The 27752-nt window shown below is 41.4% G+C and overlaps 1 protein-coding gene across 6 annotated transcripts in view; it reads right to left on the reverse strand.

Annotated features, from left to right (window-relative positions):
• Positions 1-27752, reverse strand: part of TBXAS1 (thromboxane A synthase 1) — a 254332-nt gene that overhangs the window by 153799 nt on the left and 72781 nt on the right. For 4 of the 6 annotated variants that reach the window (XM_017804942.1, XM_017804943.1, XM_017804940.1 and 1 more), the window contains one exon: positions 24622-24717. Coding sequence is in view for 1 of the 6 variants with exons in the window: in XM_017804945.1 (XP_017660434.1) it covers positions 24622-24712 (91 nt within the window). In the remaining 5 variants the exon portion in view is untranslated. Of the gene's footprint in view, positions 1-4624; positions 4714-24621; positions 24718-27752 lie in introns of those variants that run through there. The other 2 variants (XM_017804945.1, XM_017804944.1) reach the window with 2 other exon arrangements.

Consider the following 27752-nt stretch of genomic DNA (forward strand, 5'->3'; position numbering starts at 1 on the left):
CCAAACTGTGCTTTGGATTGCAAGCACGCACATAGGTATTGCACTTGCTGTACCCACCAGCTGCATTCCAGTGAGCCAGCAGGATATTAACATTTTCAAAAAGCCTAGGCTTTAAATGATTCAGTGAAAAAGCCTTCCAGAAAGTCGGCTTCTTGGAATAACTGCTCCTGGCTCACTACAGTAGAGGGGTCAGGCAGAACACATTTCAAATCAGGTCTGTTAACCAGTAACTGGTTTTTCACCTCCAGGACTCCTAAATGATTGCACTGGCTTAAAATTAACCACACTTAATTTTTCTTCCCTAAAGTGAGAAGTACAAGCCTGCAGGGTGGGGGGAGAGAAGAAGTTGAAAAGTACCTAGGTAGAGACTGTGAGAAAGCATCCTCAGGAATAAGAAACGTCCTCATTCTCTACACTTCAGGACACTTTCTTATGTCCTGCACCACTGCACACACACACTCACCACTACCTGTCTCCACTGTTCACCCCCAGGGACCCCTGCTATCCTGGCCCCCTTCACAGGCCTGGTAAGCCTTGGGCTGCCTGGGAAAGACAAGCACACGCAGAGCCCTGTGAGGCTGCAGTGCCCAGAGCATGGGAAAGGCAGAGAGTACACGAGCGCGCATCCCTTACAAGACAAGGCACACATTTCAGCTGGAGGAAGCTGGAGTCATACGAAGGTGCCTGTGTTTGCTTTTGATAGCCACGAGGAAGGCCAATGAACCTGCAATGGACTCAGAACACAGTGAAGGGATCTACCACATCCACACAGTTCTGCCAGTTTTGCAGCATCATCCCTGAACACAGCTTCCAGCAGACAGGTACCCTGAAAACATCCTCCTCCTCCTCCTATGAGTCATGTTTGAAGCACAGCAAGCCTTGTAAGTGCTTTTGGTAACTTATATACACTGGCTGAGGTTGGTCTGCTTCAAGGCTCATTATTGCAAGCTTGTGCAGGTTTATAATTGCAATTGCACTTAGTATATATTGTATAACTAAGCACCTGCCCATCACCAGCAGCTGTTTTACAAGAAAATGGAGGTAGAGATCACCTCTCTTTGGCTGAAGATCAACCAGTGGATAAATATGAGAGGAAGCAAACTCAGAATTGGTACCTTCTAACTTGTACCCAGTGGCTTTAACAGTCCTAAGACAGGAGTTATAAAAAAGCAATATGGCTTTTAGGCAGGCAAAAATCAAGGAAAAATGGAAACACGTATTCTGATTTTTTAAGAAAACAGAAGGAAACTGAAAAGCAAAAGAACACACAGTGTCATGAGATGATATCATGTGCATCAGGAGGAACTGTAGCGCATTACACAGTCACTCATAACAATTAAAAGCATAGTCGCTAAATGCGCTCCAAGTCCAAAAAGTCACTTAGTTTTTTCTTTGTTTGGAAGCTGCAGAATATGAATTGTTATCAACAACAATTCAGAAAAGGGGCAGGCCAGGGGGGACATGTTGCAGGTGGCCCATACAGTGAGGTACCAGCCTGATGACAGTTCATTATCAAAGGAAATAATGCAGGAGTATGAAAAGCTTCTTTCCCTCCAGAAAGCATATTTTACAGCATCTGGTATACCATGGAAACAGCAGCTCAAGTGGGGGGACTGCTGCACACCCAGAAGGCTTCTTTGTTTACATGGCTGGCAGTTGCCTCCCTGCAGGGAATTTGCATTCTTCCCTTCCTCTGAGCATGTATCATCAGCTGCATCTGTGGGTAGAACCACTCACAAGGCCAAGTCCTGCCCTCAGATACAGGTATAATCCCTATGGAAGACAACAAGATTTGGGTCTGCATCAGCCAGAGCAAAGTCTGGGCATTGCCAACCATCTGTCTTGAGATATCATATGCTGAACCTTCAGCTTGAGCAGCATACATGAAAGGGCTTCAATTGCTCAAGTATCCCCTTTCCTTTTCTTAAATAGACTCTGCCACTCCAAGACAGATACTTCAGCAAATTCCTCCTCATTGCATATTCACCTTGCTAGTTCCTCACAGCAAGGCAAAAATCTGCAGCAATGTCATCTTCTCTCCTTGCTGAAAATGGGTTTAGGCACTAAGCCAAAGTTTTCAGAAAGAGGCAGTATTTCAGAGTAGCAATGTGTTTTGATTTTTGGGGTGTTTAACATGAGGCATGACCAAACTATTCCTATTAGTTGCTCAATGCCTGCAGATCTCCTGGCTGCAACTGGGAATTGATTCAGATTGAGCGGAGGATGCTTTGAACATTTCAGCATGTTGCAGCTGGAAAACAAATCATGTGGTTTATGAATTTAGCTATAGTCCTTAAGGGTCACTAGACAAAATGGTTTGAAGAGGGCCACAAAGCTGGGATCCAGCAGATGCAGGTTCCTGACAGTAACTCAAAATTTGGACTCAAAAAAGGGTCCTGGAGAATGCAATGATGGTAGCCCTTGACTTTTGTAGCATACTGAATGCCACAATAGCTACTGAGCTCTGTGGAGGTGGATGTGATGAGCCCATCAAAATTCACTGCAAGTGGGAAACATTACCCATGCAAGAACAGCTAAGGGAAAAGGCTTCTTTTGTTGCCCCTTTCTGAAAAGTATCACATATTACCTGATGTCAGTCACTTATCAGGACACCTGGGATTCAAACTTGTGGCTCAGAAGCCAAAATGCCACATCCCATAGTCCTATATATGCTCCACCCTCACCACCCTATAGTCAGATGTGATGTTCTGTTTCATCGTGATATTAATAACCACAGTAGCATTGTTTGATTGCACACCTCATATCAAAAGATTTAAAAATCTATACAAGTATTTATGGTATAAAATGGCAATGAATGACATTTATGGATCAGCTTTTTAGTATTCAGTGGGCTTTCTTTAGACCACCTGAAAAAAACCCAATTGCTAATAACCTAGTACCCAAAGGGATTTTTTTTAACACAAGCTAACATTTAATTAAAGCAACTTTGTATCAGTCTGCAGCTCACTCTGAAGGAATGACCCCAGACTGTACATCATCTCCAGTAATAATCCTACTGAAAACACTAGGATGCCAGCAGACAAGAGGAAGAAAACAGCATGAACTTCTAACCAGTCTGATTCTGAGCTATGTACATAGTTTGTTTCCTTTGATCATTACCATTAATGGTTGCCCTCTGTGTGTAATTTGGTTTAATTTATGTGTATGTCATTTCAGATTTTAAAAAACACATATAGCCCTTCTAAATTTATTAAAAGCAGCCTTCGTACCCTTAATAGTTATTAAGAGAGGTTAGTGTTATGTAATTAAGTTAATCCTCATCTGTAAGGGCTAATTAACTAAACACTAATTGAATCTGCATATGAAAATGTGGACAACGTGTTCTCATTACACAATTAAAAAAAATTACCTGAACTAAATACCAAACAAATTGTAAATTTCTTTCCTTCTACCTTTTCAGGTCTTTAATAGAAACTAGGTGGGCAGGTTTATTTCTGTGTGCTGTATCAGTTCCTGCTGTCCGTAACAAAGAGATGTTGTCTCACTGTTCAGAGAAACGGCTCGAGTCCTTCCCTGGAAGACGGTTATTTCCCTTTTTGCACAAGCTCTTCCTTTCTCTCTGCCCTGACCCTACGCTTTTCATTGCTCTCTTCTCCTTCTGCCATCTGTCACCTGCCCCAGTCAGAGAGGCCAAAGGCTCTTGGGTTCAAGTCATATCACACAAAGGATAAGAAAGCATCCAGATATCACCTCAATCAATAGTATCACCCAAAAGGATCAGATGGCACAATACAACTCAGTCATGCTGATTCAGCACCCCAAAGCCTGCATGCAGCCAACTTAAAGCCACCTTGGCAGCTTTGGCCCCCAAAGACCACTCGCCAGTGAAGTCCTCATCTCAATCTCCTCTGCCTGAGTGTGACTGCATTACAAAAGTAAGACATATTTTGGACCCTTTGCAGCCTTTTCTTGATACATTTACATTTTATAACAGTCAGATTTCCAAGAGGGAATTAAGTAAAGCACAGCATCCTTTCTGGTATTTGCTGTTTCTCCCCATTAACCAGGTTAATGGCTGATTCTAATAGGCTGGTAACTGAAGAGTTGGAGGGAGGGGAAGCCAAGCAAGTAAATACACAATTGCAAGCCTGACCTCAATAGCGTGCAAGATTTCTCAGTGCGTGGAACACACACAGTCCTCAAATTTTCCTCACAAACTCCACCATATGTTTTTAACATCCAAGTCATAAGCACCTGCACTGCCTAAGTGGCATGGCTGGATGAAACAGCTCCAGCCAGTCAATAGTCCCTCAGGCACCACACCTGGCCCACTGGTACCAACATGGCACCCTGCTTCGCAGCAGATAACTTCAAGAGGATCACAGGAATGGGAAATGGGATACACTGCTTGCTATCTCTCTTTGGTAAGATAACATATTTTCTAGGTGAGGGAACAACAGAAGATGTACATAGATTTCAGTAATGCATTTGGTCTGGTGGCTGGCAAACAATCATACCCGAAAGGACAAAAATCAGAATTAAAAATGAAAGGCAGTAAACATTGAAGGTGTAGGGAAACGAGTATGGACTGAGTAGAAAGAAAAGGTACAGGCAGGAAAGGAGGAAACCCATAGTTTTCTCAAGGGTCAGTCCTGGGACAAACCTTGTTCAATTTTTGGAGAAGTGAGTTTGGCACGAAAGGTAGTCAGGTTTCAGTGAAGTACACGGTCCTGGGTTGTAAAGACAGATCCTCTTCTCAGCAGGCAGAGAGACTGAGATTGTCAAATCAGAAGAACTGGACAACATAAAGAACCTGAACAACTGTAATAGAAGAGAGTTTTTAGTTGAAAGCAAAGCTTCATGCCCTTAGAGAGACTATGTTAACACCAAGAATTTCTGCAGTAGTAGATGATTGTTTGAAAATAACAGAGAAGGGAAAAACTTGGATGGACACTAACCACAGGATAAAGATGAACAAGTATGATGGAAACTAAGATGCAGAATATCTGGGATACACTTTCTCTGGAATGCTGCATGTAAATCTGATGAGCCACGTTCAAAAGGAATGAATTAAAAATGGAACAAGTGGAGAAAAGGGTTACAAGGATCCTCAGGGAACAGAAGGCCTGTCTTACAAGTCATAATTAGGAGAGTTCATTTTAGCTAACCAAAGGTTCATTTTAGCAGACCAAAGGGAGGAGACATGCTTGCTGTCTATAACTGCACCGTGAGTAATCACCAGGGAGAGAAAAATATCTATTTAATATAAAGGCCTACATTACTAAAAGATCAAAGTAGTATAAACTGGCTGCGGATAAATGTTGCTAGAAATTAGAAGGACATTATTGATTATCACAGTAGTAAGATTTTAGAACACCCTTCCAGTCAGAATACTGGGGACAAGATCCTCAAGAAGGGTTTTGTGGCACAGAAGACAAGATGTGGATACTTAGAAAAAATGAACTATAGTATGAATAACCCACAGCCCATCTCCACCAGCCCCACAAGGTGATATGCAGTCACTTCTGGAATAAGAGGGACTCTTCTCGTGGAAATTATTTACTGCACTTTCCTATGTGCACGCTGCATTCACACTTCTAATTGATCCAACTTAATTTTATAACTCATTCTTATATAAATATGGTCTCATACATTAATTTGGCACAATGAGATTCTCACTTTCTTTTTGTCTTTCTCCTTTTTTCAATCTTATTTCACTTCACAAACTTCATTTCCACAACATCTCTGAGATGGTAAACGCCCACCTGTCACAGGTGGGGAGTTGGAAGCACACAAGACTCAGCAATTTGCCAAATGCCAACAAGAAGTCAATGGTAGAGCCAGAAACGAGCTGAAGTTTCACAGTCCTCCTCCTTGGTAGCTTACAAAACTGTTCTTTCTCTGCCATGGAAACACAAGACAATATATGAGAAAGGAAAGGAATATCAACAAAGTTGATCTATTTCTGAGCTTTTGGACGTATCACATGCCTGAGGCTTTGAAGGAAGACAAGAGTAAAAGAACCCTACATACATGGTTGACTCTAAAATGCTTTAAATAGAAGGAGGTTTCTTCCTTACCCAGCTATTAGCTTGAGATTCAATTACTCTTATCATAGTATGCATAGCTACAAATGTAATTAGTCATAAAATTATCCAGACCCTCAAATTATTCCAGCTGCTGTATTCGACTCCCTGATTCTTGCAATGATGAATTCTTCAGTCTGATTACACTGGCTAGAATAATATTTCTTTTCATCTATTTGAAAGTTACCTGCTGTTAGCTTAGACCTTGTTTATACCTGCTATAGAGATATAATTGCAAACTTACTATTTTTATTAGAACTATTGTCTAGATAACACTCCTGCTAGGCCTTTATTTTACTTCATAGTAAATGTCACAGAAGACATCTATTCAGGCTTCTAGGAACCTTTATCAAAAACAGAAAACATGTCATTATGAAGATGTACAAATAGAAATACAATTTGTTCAATGTGTGTTCATGAAAGGCTCCATATGAGGTCTTACAGACTCACTGCAGTTTCTGATCCTACTATAAACATATATTTAAAATAAGAAACTAGAAAAAAAATATAAAGGAATGATGGATTTATTTTTTTACTAGATCATGTAATTTCCACTAAATATTTTCTGAATTGTCTTCTTTCCAAACTGAGTGTAATTCTCTCCTACACAATCTCTACTTATATGTAATTCTGCTAGATCCTAACCACCTTTGCTGCCTTTCTTAATATTTCTACATAGTCAAATTACAACAACAAAGCAGAGGATCACAGCACTTTCTATAGGAGGAAATTCATTGTGCAATAGAAGACCTTTGCAATGTGGATTTTCACTGTGAGCCCAGTGTCTCGCAGATGGATTAGCATAAGCATTCAGCACATTTTACTAATGGTGAATGAATTTATGAGTTTTCTCTGCTGGCCTCCCTTAAGAGAAGCAAACCAGTAATTGCATAATTTAAAGAAATGGAAACAACTTCTTGTAGGACAGACAGACATGCTAGATAAATCAAAGGAAAACAAATATTTGGGGAACACTGTTTTAGGGGGCAACAAATTGGTATTTGGAGAAATGAAAGTTGATTTCTTTCCCAAGAAAAGAAGACAGGGACTCTTTCCTTCAAAGAATTTTCCCACTTCAGAAGAGCATCCCCTTCATTTTCAGACCCATCAACAGCAGATTCCTTCAGACTATGAAAATGTAATTTTAAAGGATAAAATATATTAACTGAACCCATTGTGCAACAATCTGTCTTGGGTGCCACAGAGTGTAAACAGACTTTGAAATACATATTGGAAACATTACCTGTCCACGTGAAAATCTTGCATTTTCACCTACAGAGTTAGGATGACAGTGGTTAAGCTTTCTTTTCTGATGCAAACTCTGGGTCATCTCATACTGCTTAACTCATTAGTGCCTAAGTAGTTACTATTTAGACAGGTGGGTTTCAAGAAAACCTCATCTTTGGGAATCAAGATTACTCAATCAGTGGGTGATAATATCTTGGCCTCCTCAGAGACACTGCCCTTGTGTAGTGCTAGGGGTCTTTGCCATTGTTTCTGAACTGATTAAAAAATCAATGCCACCTAATTCTGCGACCAATGAGTTTGAAACTAAGAAACATACATCTGGAAAAACTAAAGATTATCACAAATTCCAACTGTGTTCAGCTCCCAAATTTTGATCTTTTATTGTGATGAAACTAAGACACAAAACAGTGCCCAAACCCAAGCACTAGAGTGCTGCATCAAGCAAAGAGACCTGGAAAAAGCATTACATGTGACAGACATTAATCATGCCACATAATGCATTACTGAAAGATACTAGGACTATTTCTGTATTTTAACATAGCTGGACAAGCCCAGGCTTCCTCTTGTCTAATTCCCACCTTGTATGGATGCAGCTCTCAAGCATGAGAAGAGAAAAACGTCCCTATAGATTGTACTGGCCTCTGATGCAGAACAGAGCTTGCTGCTATCTGCAGCATGGACAGGCCAGGCATAGGCATGACAGCTCCCTTTTTACTACCATCTATCACATGGCACCTCTGTAAAAGCCACAAGGTTAAGGGCAGGCACGTCAGCTTGACACACACAAGCCTTGAGGTGAGCCCATATATTTGGCAGGGCACGAGGGGGCACGTGTATGCAGAGTGACAAGCATCTTGACCCCAGCCATGGGAACAAACACTCGGTGTGCTTCATCCTGGTCACAGACTGACAGGCCACCAGGTAGGACAGGCCTATCCTAGACCACTACGGACAGAGATGTGCTGTAAGATCTTGTGCAGAATATAATAGTTTTATTCCTTCAGGAATAAGACAAGCTGCAGCCCCTATAGCCACATTACACCAGGCAGTTGACTTTTCAGCTATCTTAAAATAATTATTCCAACAAAAATCTCCCTGTTTTCATAAGGTAAGTTACTCTTCATGTTCTGTCCTGAAGCCAAACACTGTTTAAGACCCAAGCCACCCATATTGTAGCTGGTAGCATCTGAGCATGGAAAACAGAAACACTAGAAGCCAAATCAGGCCTCTCTGGATCAAGGGATTAAGAAAAGGTAGAGAGAAACACAGTGCCAACCCCTGCGTGGGCTGGAGAGAAGACTGCAGAGAGCAGTAGGAGCTGAGATAGCACAAGGAAACTAAACAGGAGGCTGCAGTTAAATGAGAATTTGAAGCAGCTCTAGGAATCAGCAAGGCCACTGGCCAGCACCTAGGGCAAGCACAGGGGGTGCCAAGCAGAAGCACAGTCACAGTTTCAACTGTGACGATTTCATAAACCAAAGAGCTCAGGTTTGGAGATGGGGATTGAATTGGCTCATATCAGCCATTCATTTCTGTTTCTAGATCATCACTCAGGGCTGGATTCTGCAGCAGCATCAGGAAAAAAAACACCTTGTCAAACCATCTGGGCTTTTTTTTTTTTTTAATGAATCTGCACATCTGCAAATATCAGATATTTTCCAGAGGAACCAATGCATTTAGCTGCCCTTTCATAAGTGAATTCATCTACACTCAGAAAAGGAGAGAGGGGCTTGGCATCCTCATTCAGTACAGCAGTTATGCAGGACTAGATGCTTTGGCACAAGGCACAAAGTTAAGAGCAACCACCGCTCCTCCCTCTCCCTGTGAATTAACTACATCTCAAGGGGACTGGGCCACTGGCAGAAAGTAACCACTGCCAGGGACATAAAACAATTCTTCCATCACATCGTCCCCATAAAGCAACCACCTGGAGGGACTTTAGAGGAAAATAGCACAACCAAGCTCCTGATGAAGACATCATCTCAAATGGAACACTGTCAGCACTCTTGCACTCTACTGCTTTTCTTGTGTATGCAATATACCTATACTCTACAGAGGGTAGAGGGTTTGCACATTCCCAGCTCCAAGAGTCACATATTGTAGGCAGTGGTTCCAAAGCAGGGGCTTTCTCCTGGAGGTCTTCAAAGAAAAGGAGACTCCTGTCTGGTAAACAATAAGAAATCAAATTATGGGACATTTGAAGGACGAATTCTCTCCAGAAGTAAGAATTAAAACAAAATGATGCACAGTTAGAAGAGGTGCTAAAAGTTTAACCTATCTGACATCAATGTTTGTCCCACAGAAAAAGGGCAGGAGGACTGACCACCAGAGAATGTTGCATTCACCCATGCCCTTGGAAGTAATGGGGCATTCCACCATACCACTGGGAACAGCACGGGCCACCCTGTGAAAGCCATGGAGAATCTTCCGTCAGTGCTAGATTTGGCAGCAGTGTACTCTCTCTGCTGACTATCTCTAAACTCAGCCCTTGGTCACCAGGTACATCAAGAAATACTGGCATGACCAGAAGGTGAATGGACTCCAGAGCTACATGCCAGGTCCCTGAGAGCTTTCATAGACACAGGACATTTTAGGGTCTGCTTAAACTTCGTGGATTAAACTGGGGTTCTTTTCACCACTTGTGCTGGCTTTGACTGGGGTAGAGTTAATTTTCTTCATAGTGGCTACTACTAACAGTAGCTATGTTTTGGATTTGTGCTGAACACAGGGGTAATAATATAGAGATGTTTTTGTTATTGGTGAGCAGCACTTACACAGAGCCAAGGCCTCTTCTGTTTTTCACACTGCCATGCTGGCAAGGAAGTTGGGGATGCATGGGAGGTTGGGAGGAGACACAGCCAAGACAGGTGATCCAAACTGACCAAAGGGATATTCCATACCATATGACATCATGCTCAGTATATAAAGAGCAAGGAAGAAGGAGGAAGGTGGGAACATTCGGAGCAATGGTGTTTATCTTCCCAAGTACCTGTTATGTGCAGTGGGGTCCCACTTTCCTGGGGATGTCTGCACACCTGTCTGCCCATGGGAAGCAATGAATTAATTCTTTGTTTTCCTTTGCTTGCGTGTGAGGCTTTTGCTTTCTCTTTTAAACCACCTTTATCTCACCATATATGTTTTCAAGCTTTTATCCTTCTGATTCTCTCCTTTATCCTGCTGGTGGGGGAGTGAGTGAGCAGCTGCGTGGGGCTTGGTTGCTGGCTGGGGTTAAACCACACCGCCACTCTAAAAACTTGGCTTCTTCGACATAGATTTGGGTCAATGCCTCTTTTTAACTCAGGATAAAAATTACAGGGTTGATGTGGAAGTAATGTAAGAGCAAGACCCAGATGAAGAGTGTATATATCTAGTCCTCTGACTCTCCTGCCAAAATTTCAAGTTAAAAATGTTATACATACACCTCCCTAGTTATATGTAAGAAAATATCTCTATATATTCAAAACAGCCTCAGGTTATTATTTATATGACAATGTAGGATGACAAGAGAATCAGGTCCCCCAAAATACAGTCAAATACCTCAGCTCCTGTGGAAAAAGTCATTCCTAGAGGATGATAGATTAAATTTGATTAAAAGAACGGATATGAAGCACTGTCTTTAGAGCAGGGCTCCTCTCTCCCACAAATCCTTAACACAGTAGCTGGACATCCAGTTTTGTTACATGCCAAAATATTTGTGCCTTGTAAAGAAAGAGGCAGGAGAAGGAATGTTAATGACCTCTTTTTACAGTAGCCAGTTGTCAGAGTAGGTGGGAGAAAACAACCCACATGGAAAACAATTGCCAATTTGTGGTCTTGACCATTTAAAAATGGATCCCAAAATAGTCTGCTGAATTGTTTCACCCGGAGCAAAATTACCCATGAATACATATGCATGCACACAAAAACAACATCTCTTGACGCAGTGCTGATGGTGACTGCAGTCAAGGAAGAAGCGTTATTGCATTCCACATTGTGAAAAGACCACAATGCAGTAATTATTCTGAAAGGTTTTCACAAAGCACAATTATTAAGCTAACATTATCCTATTATTGTTTGTTGCTATGGAGATAATATAATCAATATATTTTCTGGATTGATTTTTTTAATACTACTAGCACATTGCACAATATAGCAAGATTTAACTCAATGCATTAACTGATTTTAGTTTATGATTGGCAAAGTCTTGAGGCAATAGATTGCAATCCATCGCACACCTATTATTCTATCAAGACACTTAATGTCAAAATCTCTGCTGCAAAAGCAAGTTTACTTGTTGAAAATGAGAAAAAGGATAACAAATTTCTCTGAACGGAGGCAATCTTTTAAGCATGAATTTAACACATATTTCTATTTTCCCTAAGCCAAATTAAAATTATGAGACTGACTACAAAAGTAGTAGAAAAGCAAGCTGTGTTTGAACTCCCAACTTAAGATGCTTATTTATTCCAGTGGGGATGTTTTGAGGCATTATCCTCCTACATGTAATATAAACTTCTCCTGCAGCAACAGGGGACTCTGGGAAGGTGGCATCAATTGTGGTGCTGTGCCATAGCCCACTGGATGCAGATGCAGCCCACGGCCTTTGTTGCCACCTCTTCCTGTACAAGCTCAGAGGAGTCACTCGCTACCTGCTCCCATGCCCAGTGAAGGCAGCAGGCACTTGGCTATGGGTCTCAGTGGGCAGGTGAAGCAAAATTTTTATAGCCACAGCCTTTCATTTCCTTGCCCATAAAACTGCAAGTAGGCTTCCTGTCTTCCAAGTCTGCCTCTGCAGATGATAAGCTTTTTAGCATATCTAGTGAATGCTCCTGTGTTAGGACAGTGGTCTGCACAAACCCAAGTCTCAGACCTTTACATGACAATAATATATTATAATAAGAGGCTTCAATTCTGACACTGTTGTTGCAGCCTGTTACCCTTTCCTAGCAAGAGATGGGCAAGGTCTCAAAGCCTTTTCACATATATTTGCCATAATTGTTCATAGAAGGATTTTAACAGGTTTTCCCCTCCCATATGGCCATACTGTGGTAAATTGCCTTCTCCTCAGTCACAGAATCATAGAATAGTCTGGGTTGGAAGGGACCTTTAAAGGCCATCTAGTTCAACCCCCCTGCAATAAGCAGGGACATCTTCAACTGGATCATGTTGCTCAGAGTCCTGTCCAATATGACCTTGAAACTTTCCAGGGGTAGGAAACCTCAGTTTCCAGAAACATGACTCCCAAAGTTGACCATATTTTTTCAGGATGATATATGCTCAAGATAAAATTTTTAAGTGCAGCAGGCTAGACTTTGCATAACTAAATAAAAGGAGTTACAACAACGTTTGAAAGTACCAACACCTGTTAACTCCCGTGACAATCATACGTTTATGCTTTTTGGTGCCTAAGCATGGCTTTAGCTGCCTTGGGTTAGACACCAGTATATAAGTGTTTTGGCCATAGAGCATTCAGCTGCTTGATAAAATGTGAGATCACAGCAATTCCACCTTCTCCCTTCCCTAAAGGCACTAGATTGGGTGGTCCTGCCTTTCTATGGAAGTGGGCTGGGACTCAGTAATGTAACTTTTGGACTGTCTGGAGGGGATCCATCAGGAATGATCATTCACAGATTAAATATGTTGCCTATGCAACACATCTGGCCCTTCTGGCCCAGGGGATAAGTAACAGAGTTAGGAATGCACATTCACAGCCCACCCCCTGCAAGACTGCTGTGCTGACACTAACCCAAGCAGATCTAGGGCTGGTTTATGAGCCACCTCTGCCCTCCCTGCTCTGACTGGCACAGATCTTTTTCTTCCATCACATTTCTCAGTGACGCCACTTGTATAAAATGGCACTGCACTGCTACGAAGGCGTGTGCCACAGCAGACAAGATAAGCACATACGTAGGGTTGCTTGCCTTCTCACCTTGTTTACTTTTATGTTATTTATAAATATTATTTTTCTGCTGAATGAGGCTTTAGACAAGCAGGTATGGTACTCATTCTAACAGGCTACTGTCACGTGCAGCCTTAAAGGACACCATCTGCTACTGCATCAAGCACAGTAAAGTATTGCTTAATACACACCTCTGTGTCAAATAAGAAGAAAAACCCCATTTGTTTCAAACCACTGACTGCATGCTGTCCACCACAACGCCTTATCACGCAACAGCCCAGAAATTCCGTAAAAATAAAAACTCATTTAGCTGCAGTCAGGCAGGGGATATCAGTTTTAGTAACAAGAATGATACAATTACATTCCTAAGCAATTGGTCTCAATAACAGACAGACAGCACCTCTGGTAAATTGGCTGCAGGCCTGAATTTACAAGTCTTATTCAGAATAGAGCTCACCAGCGAAACCCCTTCATTTCAGTGCTAGAGGACTAAGATACTACTTAGCAAAAGTAAAGTAATCAGTGTCCTGCTGCAAAGGTTGAGTATAATCACAGTTTGCTTAGTTAAATACTGTAATTGCTATGTATCACCTTCTAGCCAAAGACTACAATTTTATTTTTTAAAAATTAATCAAATAAATTAAAAAACCCCGATTATCATTACTCCACAACACAGAGATTAAACTTTGCTGCTGGAGGTTGACTTCACTTGTAGCAGAGTCATGCAGCAGCAAAGAGGCACGGCACAGAGACATCTGTTGGTGGAGAATCCCGTCCCTGCACATCAGGACTTCCCCTGGAGCTCAGATTTGCCAGCCCAGCTGTCCCTGGTCAGTACACTGATCCAGCCTGCTACAGAAAGATACTGGAATCCTACAACCTTACCTTCATGACTTTTCCCTCGTTTGTTAGGAGAAATTTCTTCACTAAAAGGGCTGTCAAGCACTGGAACAGGCTGTCCAGGGGAGTGGTTGAGTCACCATCCCTGGAGGTATTTTAAAGACATGTACATGTGACACTTACAGACATGGTTTTGTGGTGGACTTGATGGTGCTGGGTAAATGGCTGGACTCGATCTTAAAGGTCTTTTGCAACCTAAATGATTCTCTGTACAACACAGCCTTAGTGGGAACAAAGAAAAGACAGCCCTTACACAGGTCTCATCATAGTGCAAAAGGTTCTCATAAACCTCCTTCTCTACCACCTCCACAACTAAAAATAATTGAACCTGAAACACTTGGCCCGTAAATATGTGAAAAGGTAGATTTGAGATGGGAGGTTGGAGGGGAAGCCTGCACCACACATCGCAGAGCTCCCTATGCCGGCTCCGGAGCAGTGCTGTGCTCTGGGAGACGGGAGCTGTTCAAATGTTTTGACAGAACACGCCGATTCCTTGGGAATGTTTTTATTCTAGTCAATGTGCCAATTCTGCACAGATTTCCAGTAGAAAGGAGGCAGACTGTCTGGGTCTGCTGAAATAAAACGACTTCACCCAGAAAGAAGAAAAAGTTGCATTTTCAGACTATTTTTGCTCGATCCATCATTGTATTTGTTTTAGTCAGTTTGTCGGATTGTTTTCAATTTTACCTGGAAACACCATTTTCTAGCAGGCTCTAAAGACAGGCCAAAAGGCACCAAAACACTGTAAAAAATTAAGCTGAGGACTTTTGAGATATAACTTTGTAGGTAAACAATGCAGAGATAAACAGGGAAACCCCAAAATTAACCATGTCCTAATTACAACTCCTTAGTCTGGTTCTGCAAGAACCCAAACCCTCCATTTTTGCATTTGCGGTTGTCTTTCAAAGGCTTTCTTTTTTCCCCTTTGCCTTAGGGAGTTATTTATAGGGCTATTATAATTTGAGGTCTGGTCTTCTTGTGGCAGGTCCTCCATCCAGGAAATGAAATAGCATTAGAAAATGAAATCTCGCGTTTATGAGGTCTTCGAGATGGCTCCCTGGGGCATTGGGGAGAAAAAAAAAAAGGTAGTGAAAAATATAAACACAAATATAACTACAAGATACTTCCAAGGTCCCTAATTCTATCTGTGATGAACTTTATGAGACTCTTTATTAAAATAGAGACCTCTGGTATAAGGTCACCAACTGCAGCTTTTTTCCCCCCAAAGCTCTCCCATTTCCCCTTCTGTGTGATCAAGCACCTTTCCCACTCTATCTTGGCTGCAAGGGGCTCCTGTCCTAGATTGCATTCAGAAGTGGAACAAAAAAAAGGATACATCAAATGCTACCCTTCCTCCTTCTGCCTTGTCACATACTTTTCACAATGCATCACGTGTTGCAGCATTTTAACAGATCAAGGTAGATGAGTTCACCCCTTTGCAAAAATCATACATCAATCACCAATTTCTTATTCATACCTCTTTGTACTTCTTTCCTAGACTACTCTCTAGAGCCACAAGGTCCCTTATCCTATCCAGAGCTTATCACCTGCTGTTTCCTCTAAATATATGGACATAGAAGCAAACAGAGGCAAATCAGTGGAGACATTGGGGTTTCCCCATCCTCTTTCTCTGTGTGTCCAAAGAGACACTTCTTCCTTCCAACATCTGCTCTTGCCACGTATCTTTTTCCCTTTTCCTGAGTGGAACAGGAAAAGCCCCACTCAGCAGAAAAATAACCACTATGTTTAAAGTCCCACTCAACTTCCCAGAGAATATTTCAACTTATCATCATATGTGACTTCTTATGGCTCCTTTAGCCCAGCTTTCACTAATCCTACCTAAACCACCTCTGGCATCACACTGCCTCTGAAAGTTAACAGCTTTGTATACTCAGAGAATTGAAAAAAAGCCATCAGATATAATGCTCAAAAACTACGGAAATTCATCAAATAGTCAAGACTAATTTTGCAATTATTTTAATATTTATTTCTTGCATAGTTCCTTTTCAAAACATGTATTTGAGAATATTTTGAAACATATAGCTAAGTTTCAATCTCTTTTTCTTTTGTTTATAATTTTCAATTTTCTTGTAGTAGGGTAAAATAAGGCAGCAGTGTTCAGTGAGTTTTTTTTACTGCCTGAATATTTAAAACTGTCCCTGTGCAACTGTCGAAAGACTACTTCACTTTTCCCCCTGACTTATTATAAATTATCTAAAATTCATAGAATATTAAAAAATTACAAAATGTAAGCAGGAAGAAAGGTTAATAATTAACAAACAAAATGAAAAGTTAAAAAGTCCAAGGACTATGATCCAAGACTATGATCCATTTCACTGCATTGCATGGTGATAAAAACAAATAGGAAAAATAGCAATTTGAAGCACATAGGTCTGTTTAAACTTTTGGTTGAATTTTTTTTCTTTTCTAAAACAAAAAAAAACCCACCCAATAAAAACCCAATCAGTTCTCAAACAAACCTGATTGGAATCCAACTCTAGCTGATTCTTGTTTCACATTACCATCTAAATTTAGACATGTGCCAAGGCCTCTAAGGCCATGGAGAAATAGATTAACATTTGAACTTTATACCTCTCTGATAAGATCAGTTCTTTCTTATACTGTGATGTCTTTCTAGGCAACTTGCATTTCTGGATGAGGCTGCATAAATACTTAACACCCCCCCCCAAAAAAAAAACAACCCAAAACTCAAGAAAATAACTTTTCATTTATTTCTGAGAAATTAGGAGAATCCTGAGCACACAACAGCTCATTTACATTTGCCCCTCGCAGCCCTTACCCAGTGCCCACCCTACAAACCCACCCTGCCCTTCCCAGCACAGTCCATGAGTATGTCCTCATTTCACACTCAGTTCCTCTTAGGGAAAGTTATATTTCAACCCTACATCCTTCCTGGGGCAAGGAGGAAGCAGGGAGAACCCAAAAGTCATGAGTCTTACATCCAAGTAAAGGTACCAGGAGGTGATGCCAGCCGAGGTACATCGTACGCAACCAGAAGGCAGCACACAAGTACCAGGGAATTAACTACACATGTTTGAAGAGGCAGTTCCCCAAAGCCTTCTATTACTCATTTTAATATAAAGCCTTGCAGAAACCAAGCCTAGCTAGCTGCAGCAGATCAGACACCTCCCTACTCCCAGAAAGGACAGGGGAAGTGTCTTGCTTGCCACCCTTTCAGGATGACTTGCTGTACAGAAGGCCAGCTTCTTATGTGAAAAGACATGTCATGCTGTAAACATTTCTAGTGGAGCTTGGGTTAGCAGCACTTGTAAGAAAACCCTAATGAAAATAAATTGTTATGTATTTACCCATATGCTGAGGAGCATATGGCTAATGCATTTAGACATTGCTAATGAAGTTAAGACTCTGCTAAATTTGTTGGCTCGTGGATAACAACTGTTCTCAACAACCAATATGAGCTTGCTATAATTTTAGCATTATAACTGATACCTGGTCATTATTATATGTACTGGTCTTGCTGACATAGAAGAACTGGCTTTCTGAATATGGATTTCTCCACATCACAATAAGAAGGTGAAGAGCATATGAAGCTACTAAACTCTAAACTGACAGGTAATATAAGAAAGTTACAAATTCATGTAAAATAATAGAGTTGCTTTTATTCATTGCAGCCCTGAGTTTATTGCTCTTTTAATTTCAAGGACTAAAAGATTTCATTTGGTCCAACCCCATCCTCTCCAGGCCAGTGCCTCACTGATGTGACTACAGACAAAAACTGCTTTTTTAAGTCCATGTATAAAAGCCCATTGAGTTTACTACAACAGCTACTATCCTCCTATTCAACCATATCACTACTGCGATGCTCTTCAAGGTCCCTACTTCTTCTGGAGCCCAAGGTAAAGTGCAGTTTAAGTGACTACAGTAGGTCTATCAGTATGCTACTACATTGCAACTATACATTACTTTCATTTTCTCAACCCAACTACTGCATAGCACCACTTTTTGTGTTCACTGCTGTTGCATGTCATGCCAGAGCTGGTTTTAATTTAGCAGTACATGTTGCTTAAAGAGAAGGCTACATAGCAAATTCCAGAGAGTTATGCAAATACACTCTCCAATAGACATAACATGTGGCAAACTTCCCCTACACCTTTCTTGAGAGCTACATGTCACTTAAATGATACAGAACTCTGCTCTGACAAATCCTGGGCAGTCATTTGCAGCTGCCACCAAAAACCCATCAAAGAACAGGCTGGCATAGAACAGCAGAGAAGCATCCTTTAGCACTGTTATCTTGGGGACCCACCTCACTCAGATACCTTCACTCTTAGACCAGAATTCAGGCCCAGCATTAATTCACAGCCCCGCTTGCTCTGTGAATATTGTGAAAACATTTAAAACTCCTTCCAGCCTTCAAGCGTCCCAGTCCATTCAAGACAGCAGTGATACCAGCCTCCCCAAATCTAACAAAGTCCCCAGAGAAGTTGTTCCAAGTGTTTCACCATAATCTGATGAAAAAGCAGACCTACCTATTCCGGAACACCATCTTATGCCATTTTGCAGGGGGCTAAAAGAGGCCCACGGTGAAGCAAAAGAAAGAGATTTGCTTACCCAGAAAAGAATAAAGCTTTCCCCCCATCAGACTTGCCCAAAATCACATTGAGAGCCTGGGGAAAGCCAGGAGCATGATCAGGGAGTCTCTCTTCTCACTTGCTGCAGGGAACATAACCCCTTTCCACTTAACAGCTAGCAGTTGCCTCAGCAGTTGCCTCTTCACCTCATGCAGCGTTTAATAAAGCAAGCATAAAGTATGACAAGAGGAACCACCAAAATATGGGTTAAGGAATACCAAAACCATGATAATGCTCATCAATGAAGTCTGCATCTCCTTCTAGGGGCAACTGCTGAGGTCTGTGGTAAACACTTACCCAACCCTGCACGGCAAATAGATATCAGAGCTTCTCTAGGCAAAAGCCACACAGTCAACCCACCATTCCTTGGAATACAAAAAGGACTTGTTTCTTCCCTCAGAGAAAAAATGGTATAGTCCAAAAGAGCAAAAGCATCTCTCACGACCACTACCACCTTCATTTCTTGGGTCACTCTTATTCACCAGCAAAGCAGTAATGACTCATCCCCTTTTCCTGTCACATAAAACCTGCCAGTTGCTTTGTGTATCCTAACACTGTCTCCAACTCCCATAATGTTATTTAAAGTTGACATCACATCCAGGGATATCTTGCAAACACAGTTATCAGAAACACTGAATGTAAAAAAGGCAAGGATGTCGTGCCTCTGCAGAAGGGTCTCTGAGGTGTGCACGCTGCTCCCCCAGAAGGCTGCTCACCTTGCTGACACCCCATCAGGGAGAAACTGGGGTGAGCCACAGCACAGCTCCACCCAATGCCCTTCAGAGAAACTAAAGTCCTGCTCTTGCTGAAGGGTGCAACAGCATTTAGCCAAGTGAGAGACAGACAGTTGTGATGTCTTGATTTCCTGCATTACGTTCCCACAAACAGATACTGCACTGACTTTGTCAGGTTATGTGACAATGCTAACATCTGATCAAAGGAGGTAGCACAGAGTATCAGCTGAGACTAGGAAAATACACATTTTTGAAGGGAAGAGAGACACGCTTTATAGATGTAGAAATATACAAATAAAACCACATTTAACCCCAGGTTTTCTGTCATGTTGCAGACTGTGACATGGCCTGTACATGCCTCACATGCATGTACAGGCATCCCAGTCTAGGCTGGGGGCGTTCCCAGGACATAAGAGAAGACCTGGAGCACCCCGCGAGGTCTGTTCAGGCCGTCATCAGCCTACAGCAGATGCACACAGTCAACTGGAGGAGATAAAGACAGGTTGGTTGGTGATGCCACAGCCACCCTTTCTGGTTCTGCACAGATAGCTATCAAGTTGCAAAACACACGCTCCCTATCCCATTCTTCTCCTTTGTCTGCATGAAGCAACGCAAAACCACATGCAGGCTTTCACTGTCAATATAAGCCATACTATTCTTGTAATTCAATCCAGGTCCACAGCCTGAGAGCTCCTTTTCCTCCCTTCCCCCTTTCCCCTTCTTTGCTCCCCTCACCACTTGCCTCTCTCCAACCTTGTTTAGGTTTACATGCTGTGTCATTAAATTCCAGAACAGTAAACACTGCAGTCTCTCTAAGCACTCACACACTGCTTTCTAGGTTGAAAATTAGACATGGGGTTAATTCCATTCCTGCAAGGACTCTGCCTTTTATTTTTCTTTACGTCCAACTCAAAGGATGCTTTTGGCAGATGCATAGTGGGGAAAAAAAAAATGTTTGCTCTCTACTTCCTCCCTACACTCCCCCCTTCTCCACTCCCACCCATCAGCCATAAAACAACACAGCCCAGCCAGATCCCAAACTGAAAGCAAGACAAAGCACCCACACAGCCCCCAGTTCCATTCAGCAGAAATGGGCCGCTCTGGGGTAGCCCAGGATCTACAAGTAGGCCAGACAGAAATAAACAGAGTAAACAAAGAGTATCCTGTCCAAGCAGAGAGAAGTTAAAGAGAGTGATGTCTTTCATTAACATGCAAGGCAGGGATGCAAGCACACAGACAGTCAAAGGCATCACTGGAGCTTGCTAGGAGTACAGGAGGAAAGCAACACATGATCGTGCTTTTACAAGGACCCAAAGCACACCACCCAACCGTACACTGGGCACAATTACGTATCTCGCCTACCAAGGACCACAACAAGGCAGCCACCCACACCCCCACCACCACCCCAAAACCTCAGAGAGGCCGGCCCCAAGCCTGCTGCAGCACAGCGTGGCTCTCCAGAAGGCCGGATAGGGAGCAGCACACACAGGTACAGTACCGGGCAACCAGGGCTGTGTAAATGTCAGAGCCTATGACATTTAAAAACAGTGTAGCTGTCTTTTTAGGAAAGAAATGGGAAAGAGAGAGAAAAGCACATCACAGCCATAGCAACAGGTCAAGCGTTTGCTGCAGGTCTTGAGGAGAAAGGGCGATGCAGCGCGTGTGCCTTCTCCGTTTTCAGAGCATTTGTCACATAATGAAATCATTATCCTGGGAATGGATAGGAAATTTTGGTTTAGTTTTTCTGGAACAAGCTGCTCTGAAGTCCATGCAGATCCATGTGTGACAGTCCATGGTGTATATACCCTTGTGTCTCCCATAACACAGCCATCACAAACAACCCTCACATTTTTCCGGACTTGTAGGAAAAATGCAGTAAATGGAGAGGTGGGGGAAGAGTCAGGAGTCTGTAGCAAAACAGCAGCCTGTCGGCTGCAAGTCTGCTCAGTTATTGGAAAAAATTGAACATGCTGCTTTTTTTAAACAGCCTAATCATATTTACTATTACATCAGACTTGCCCACCACAAATTGTTCTCATACAATGGAAGAATTTTTAATCTAATATCTTGGACTCAGATAATTTCCCAGCTGCAGAACTGCAATAATTTCCCATCTTCTCATTATTGAGATAGGCCGACTAACTTGGATATGTTTTAGTTTCAGAGTGAGATTATCTCCCTTTATTGTACTTGAGAGAGAAGGGGTGACTTACAGTAAAATAACTTTGTTTTCCCCAAGTCAGCTCTTAAAGTCTGCTTCTCTGTGATGGAGATAGGTCTTTGCTGTTGCATTTCCCTTAGCCCCTTAACTTTCTACACTTCCTCTTCCTCTCTCAGAACACTATACTGACAGCAACTCCTATTTTACTCAAAGAAAATATACTGTTCAAGAAATTCCTAAAATAATTCCTTAAAAAAAAAGTCTCATGGACAAAACATTTTCTTGTTTAAAATACCTTTGAAAGTTTATTAAATACCCCACAACCCAGTACTACTGGTCAAATCCTGCCTATTTTGTTCATTTGTTTTCAGGCATATTTACAGAAGAACAAATGCAAGGAAAAAAAAGGATGATAAGGCCTGAAGCTCTGTTCACATGTACACCAGAGCAAAACAGGAAAACTCCATTTATTTCAGTAGAAGTGATTTACACCCAAGTAAGGGAGAAGACAAGCAAATCCTTGAATTTATGCCATTACAAACTGAAAAATGCCGCTTACTCCCACAATTTTCTTGAAAGCTTTTGATATTTAATGTTTTTTTCTTAAATTCTCAGGTCCTAGATTTACTCTACTATGTCAAAGGAACACCCTCTCCTTTTTATTTTTTTTTTTTAGAGTTTCTAGCAATCATTTTCTAGGAGAAAAGCCAGAAACCATGAGACGAGGGCACTTTTGGACTGCAAGGCTATATATGTTGCAGTCATTCTCTTTTAGATCTCACTGGTGTTCAGGGCTTTTCAACCTGTGTTACTTTGCAGACACAAATTCGACATTGGAAATGTATGAATTACACATATGCAGATTGCCATACAGCACATATCAATTCATTCCTCTTAGTCACCATTCATTAATTCCTTTGAAATAAATGTTCATGGGTTGAAAAGCACTAGTCTGATGATTTAGTGGGAGTGTGGCTCATGTGTTTTTCCTGCACAACATTAGCAATACTAAGAAAGAGCTAGCCTATTTAAAAGGAAGCCTGTCTAAAAAGCTAGTTCAGTGGAAAGACATGGTTGTATAAACAAGGAAGTGCAAGAACTTCTTAACATTATAGATGTAAGAAAAAAAAAAAGGAATAAACCTTTTGCTACTTTCTATTAAAAAAAATTTAAATCCAGCCCTAACAAGCCACTGCTCATGCACAGTTGTGCTGCTTGCAGCTAAACCCCTAAAATCACCCCTATTCCCAGGATGGTGATGGGCAACCTCTGGTTCCCCCCTGCTGGGAAAGGGAAAGTGGATGATGTCCTCTACTGACTGCAGTGAGAGCACTTCTGTCCCTGAAAATGCTCTCATAGAGAACAGCCTGCAGTATAAAAGCAGTGCTCCCATTACTGGCGCGTTGCTATGGGCACTATTCTAAGAAAGCAGCCACAGGAGCAGATCCAGAAAAAATGGCAAAATATATGAGGGAAGAAAGAAAAATTGCAGAGCCTGGACTCATCCCTGCCTGTTTCTACTGGCAGTGATAGGATGGTAAGGAAGATGGATGGTGAAATGTCACAGTGTTGGACATACAGCCTGGCAGTGCTTGTGGCTTTGCATCACTCGACTCTGTTTCAAAACCCTATCTGGAATTGTTATTTCTTGGTATCCCAAGATATAATTTCTCAGCTACCTTTATTTTATTTTTCTTCCTAAAAGTTAGGAAAATCAAGTTTGTCTTTTTTTCAGTAGCCTGCTTTAAGTTAATTTAATGAATGCTATTCTGGTAATGAAATTTGCCTAACAGATCATATGATCATTTTGGATCCTAGTTCCCAGAAACTTGCCACTTGTACACTGGCACAGGGCAAGTCTATCGACAATGTATCAAAATAATTTAATCTCTAGGCACCTTTACCTACATCAAGTGTTAGCAGGTGACTAATGATGAGTGGATTTCACCATCAAGGAGCTACAGAATGAGTAGCTTTATGCCACCCAGATGAACTGAAACTAGAAGAGTGAAGGTGAACTGGTCTGTATTCCACACCACCAGCAACCCTTGTAAGTTAAAGTCACCCTGCCAATTCCAGTTCAAATTAATCTTGAGTGGATTAAGTCTACCTTTTATGCTATTTTCTAAATGAAATCAGATGTACATGCAAAAGCGGTATTTAAAAGGGTTTTATCTAATAATGAGTCAGATATTGACAGAACAATCACCATGAAGACCAAGGTAAGAAGCAATATATTCCCATTAATAATTCAAATCTCAGCATGGGTATTGATGACCATGCACTTAAAAGAGAAAACTGGGCAGCAGCTGGAATTGGCCCAGATTTCCTGAAAAGTTGTTGGACTGCAACAGAGACACGCTAGAGAGATTTTACTGTAAGATCCAAACAGAGAAATGGCAGCTCCTCATTATTAAGATATGTTGGACCCTCAGCAACATTACTAAAATTGAGCAAGGAACAAAACGTAGCATCAGCAGGCTACTGAAAGAAGATGGGTGAGAATAAGGGAATGAAATCTGGAGGCAGAATCCCAGTACATCCCCTTCTCCCAGTTCCAGTATTTGGGGCACAGAGCAACAGCATTCTGTAGTATCTAACTCCAGTTACTGCTTAGGAGCAAGCAACATTAAAAGCTTTAAAATAAATGTATACAATCAGCAAAAGTACAAACAAACAGAAAGGTCATAGGAGCCAAAACCACTCAGAACAAACCAGTTGGGGCTAGTTAACATAATCTGCTCTATTCACATAACTTAGTTTCACTGAGGGCATGAACTTCCATGAAAAAGCTCAAGTAATTAACTGCAGAAGCTTACACATTTTCTTTCCCTCAAGTTCACTTTACTCTGAAATTAAAGCTGCTTGCACACAACTGCTTCTACCAATTCATTCAAAAAGCTGAGTTTTGCTTGTCTTTTCCAGAGGGAAATGCTGGAAGAGATGGTATCACTGAAGTGTAGGATTCCTTTCAATTCCTTCTACCTCCTGTCCACTCTTCCCATCACTTTGGATCGATACAAAGGAAAACATACCCTACCTCACTGAAAAAGAGCAGATTTCCAATGAAAGGAAGAGGTGGAGGATGTCGGATCCCGACTCTGCTTAGTTTGGAGAATGCAGAGATGGGGAGTACCTGGGGAAAAAAAAAAGTAGTAAGTTAATTTTTGATCTTTTCATGATAGGACTTGCCACAGTAACAAGTTCATATGACTTCCCTAGATTCAGGAGGGAGAAGATGCTTTCTGTATCGGCTAAACAGAATTGCCAATGAGATGACATTGCTCAGCAGCTCCTCAGGTCACAGAAATAAATGCAATACACTGGTGCTTCAGAGAGGGCAAAAGAACCAAGGGACTCAAACAGGCCTGCAAATTGAGCAGTGGAATTAGAGAACTGCTCCTCTTCCCACAGAAGGTCTTATAAGTCAGAAGCGACTCTCCGAAGCTACGTGAGGTTACAAATGAGATCGAAAGAAGCATTTGGGGTTTGACTTCTGTGGCACAGCTGGGAAAGGAACAAGACAGATTTTCAGACTATTATTTTCTTCTTCAATCACCTCTACCTATATAGATCACAGAACAAGAATTCAAACTAGTCTCTGTTGTCCATGAGCCAAGACAGTGTCAGTACGTTCAAGGCAAGCCTAGTATTTGGGCCAGATATGCTGATTAAGTGATTTTTAGAGCTGCCAGTCAGCAAATTAAACAAATATAAAAAATACAGGGAAACAAGACCCAGACTGAAAAGCTTCATGCATCCCTTGTTTCAGATGAAACTGTGGCACATTGACAGGGACAATACTGGAAAAAAAGGGAAAAAATAAAACCCAACCCCAGAGCCTTTTTTTTCCCCTCCCCTCCCCCTTTCTTAATACAAACAATGGATTTAAGTCAATGGACTTCAATTAGTGAACCTGAAAGAGCAGGAGCTAACAGCAGCAGCTTTGATTACCAAAAGACACTAATACTAAATACTATCATGCTGAACACCATCACTGGGAGGACCTGGGCAAAAGATCTTTAAGATTATTAAAGGCTATTATGTCTATATTAACACCTTATATCAGAGCATTGGTATAGTTTTAAAGCTCTCCCTCTACATGATGGTTCTGTGCCCAGGGCAGTTTTGGCACATGAAACCACACTTTTGTGAGAGGAAACTGAACTCAAAGCTCTGTTCCAATCCTTCACCTTTTATCAGGGCAGTAATAAGCAGTCATTCAGCTGGAATCCCAAGTGCAGTGAGACTGCTTAGACCTGGCGAGCAAATTAAATCTAATGCAAAATAAAAACTGTGAACTGCATATAGTGTAGGTGTTGCAACACCAACTGCTTTAGTCTATTGAGTCCGCAGGCCATCTTAATGACATAAGAGAGACACAGAAGAAGCCGTGCCCTCAGATCCCAATGGGCTGGCTCCCTCTTAATCCCACTGTACACCCTTGGTGACTCCGTAGATTATGCTAATGCATTGCTATGACTTGGACATCTCCTTCAGTTCCAGTAATCAACATATGCCTCATTTCAAATGACCTTACATGATGCAGGCAGGTTTAACCTAATGGGCAAATAGCACACAATTCCTGGGGTTCAGTGAAGAGGTAGGAGAAAAAAGAAGAGCTGGTGTTAGAAAATGATCCTTTTCTCCAGCAAGAGGGAAAGGGAAGAATAGTGCTGTGAAGTCAAATATATAAAATAAAGAGAGTTAGATCTCATGTGATCAGCTAAGCAAAATGGGACTTAAACATCGAGTTAGTACCTTTTGGTACTTCCATTTCCAGAGATTTCCGGGAGCACAGTACCCATTCTCTTAATGGGTTTTCTTTTGTGAAGATATTTTACAAAAATCATAACCAGAAGATAGGGATTTGATCATTTTTAAATAGCAACTTTTTTTTTTTTTTAATGGGGCAGTACAAGCCTTCAAAAACACAAACCCTCTCAATAGAAATGATGTGTCTTGAGTCTCTGCAAGGACACTATTTCAAGTATGACAGGGTATCATGGAGTAAAGGCACAGAAGTCAACATTTATTACACATTTTATACATAGTATTGACTTCTTGGCTACTTAACTGCTTTAAAAAATATGAGGTTTTCCTCAGCTAATACTCTTGGGAAAAGAAATGTTTTAACTTTAAAATGACAAAACAGCCTACATGATACATCTTCTTCCCCAAAGAGAGGATTTTTTTTTTGCTGCTGTTTGAGATCTTCCTGAAGTGTCTTTGTGTCATAGCAAAGTCCTCATCTTCAGTATGTAAACAGTGAAAAAGATGAAAATCCCTGTCAATGGAAACCCATCAATTTTGCAGGATTCTATTTTTATGTTTTCAGTGTAAAATACATGGCAGATCACAAAACACCAGCCTGGGCTACTGTTAACTGCTCATTTCACTAAAGACCAGACACACTGTAGACTCCTGGTTTTCATGTACAGCAAAGGGAAGAGTGACTGCAACAGAGGCTTACACTAGACAAAGTAAACTGTGTGATCACCAAATATTTAAAAAGGAACAAAACTAATGAGTACAGTGCGCCCAGTTTCACAAGGCAAGAAACACACAGACTGTGAAGACTATTTATGCTTAGATGAGCAGTTCATCATTGTCAGCTTCTGAACATTACTGGCAGCTCCACATAGCTGAGAATTTGCTTTCCTTTCCCCCCTCCTAACATGGTTGTCTCCATTGCTTTTTATTCAGTTACGTTTGAAGTAGGTATTCGAAAGGTAAGGAACCACAGTTTACAATGAGATGGGAGAAAGAAGCCCCGTAGTCAAGCTACACACTGAAATATAACAACGAAAGGGTGAGCCCAGCTGGAGGGGAAAAAGAAATAAAAAAGAATCTCACCAATAAACACATGCAGTTCTAGCCTATGATTTCACAATATTTCTGGTATTGTTGAAATACCTGCAGTTTTACAGAAAAGAAAAGAGTATGCAAGTGACCAAAGACTGATGGGGCTGCATGTACCGAAGAAGGAGGATCTAACACTGCACAGGTAACCTTGCCTTTGATAATTTCTAATGGAACAGCTTACACTCTGCAACCCTAAATATTTAGAGCTTCCCCCCATCTCTGCAATATTTCAGCTCATTCCCACTGTTTTGGGTGGGGGAGAGAGAGGAAGTAATACCTTGTGGGCTTCTTTAAAGAAAAAAAAAT

The sequence above is a fragment of the Lepidothrix coronata genome, unplaced genomic scaffold, assembly GCF_001604755.1.
Source record: "Lepidothrix coronata isolate B3197 unplaced genomic scaffold, Lepidothrix_coronata-1.0 Scaffold10, whole genome shotgun sequence".
NCBI classification, from domain to species: domain Eukaryota; kingdom Metazoa; phylum Chordata; class Aves; order Passeriformes; family Pipridae; genus Lepidothrix; species Lepidothrix coronata.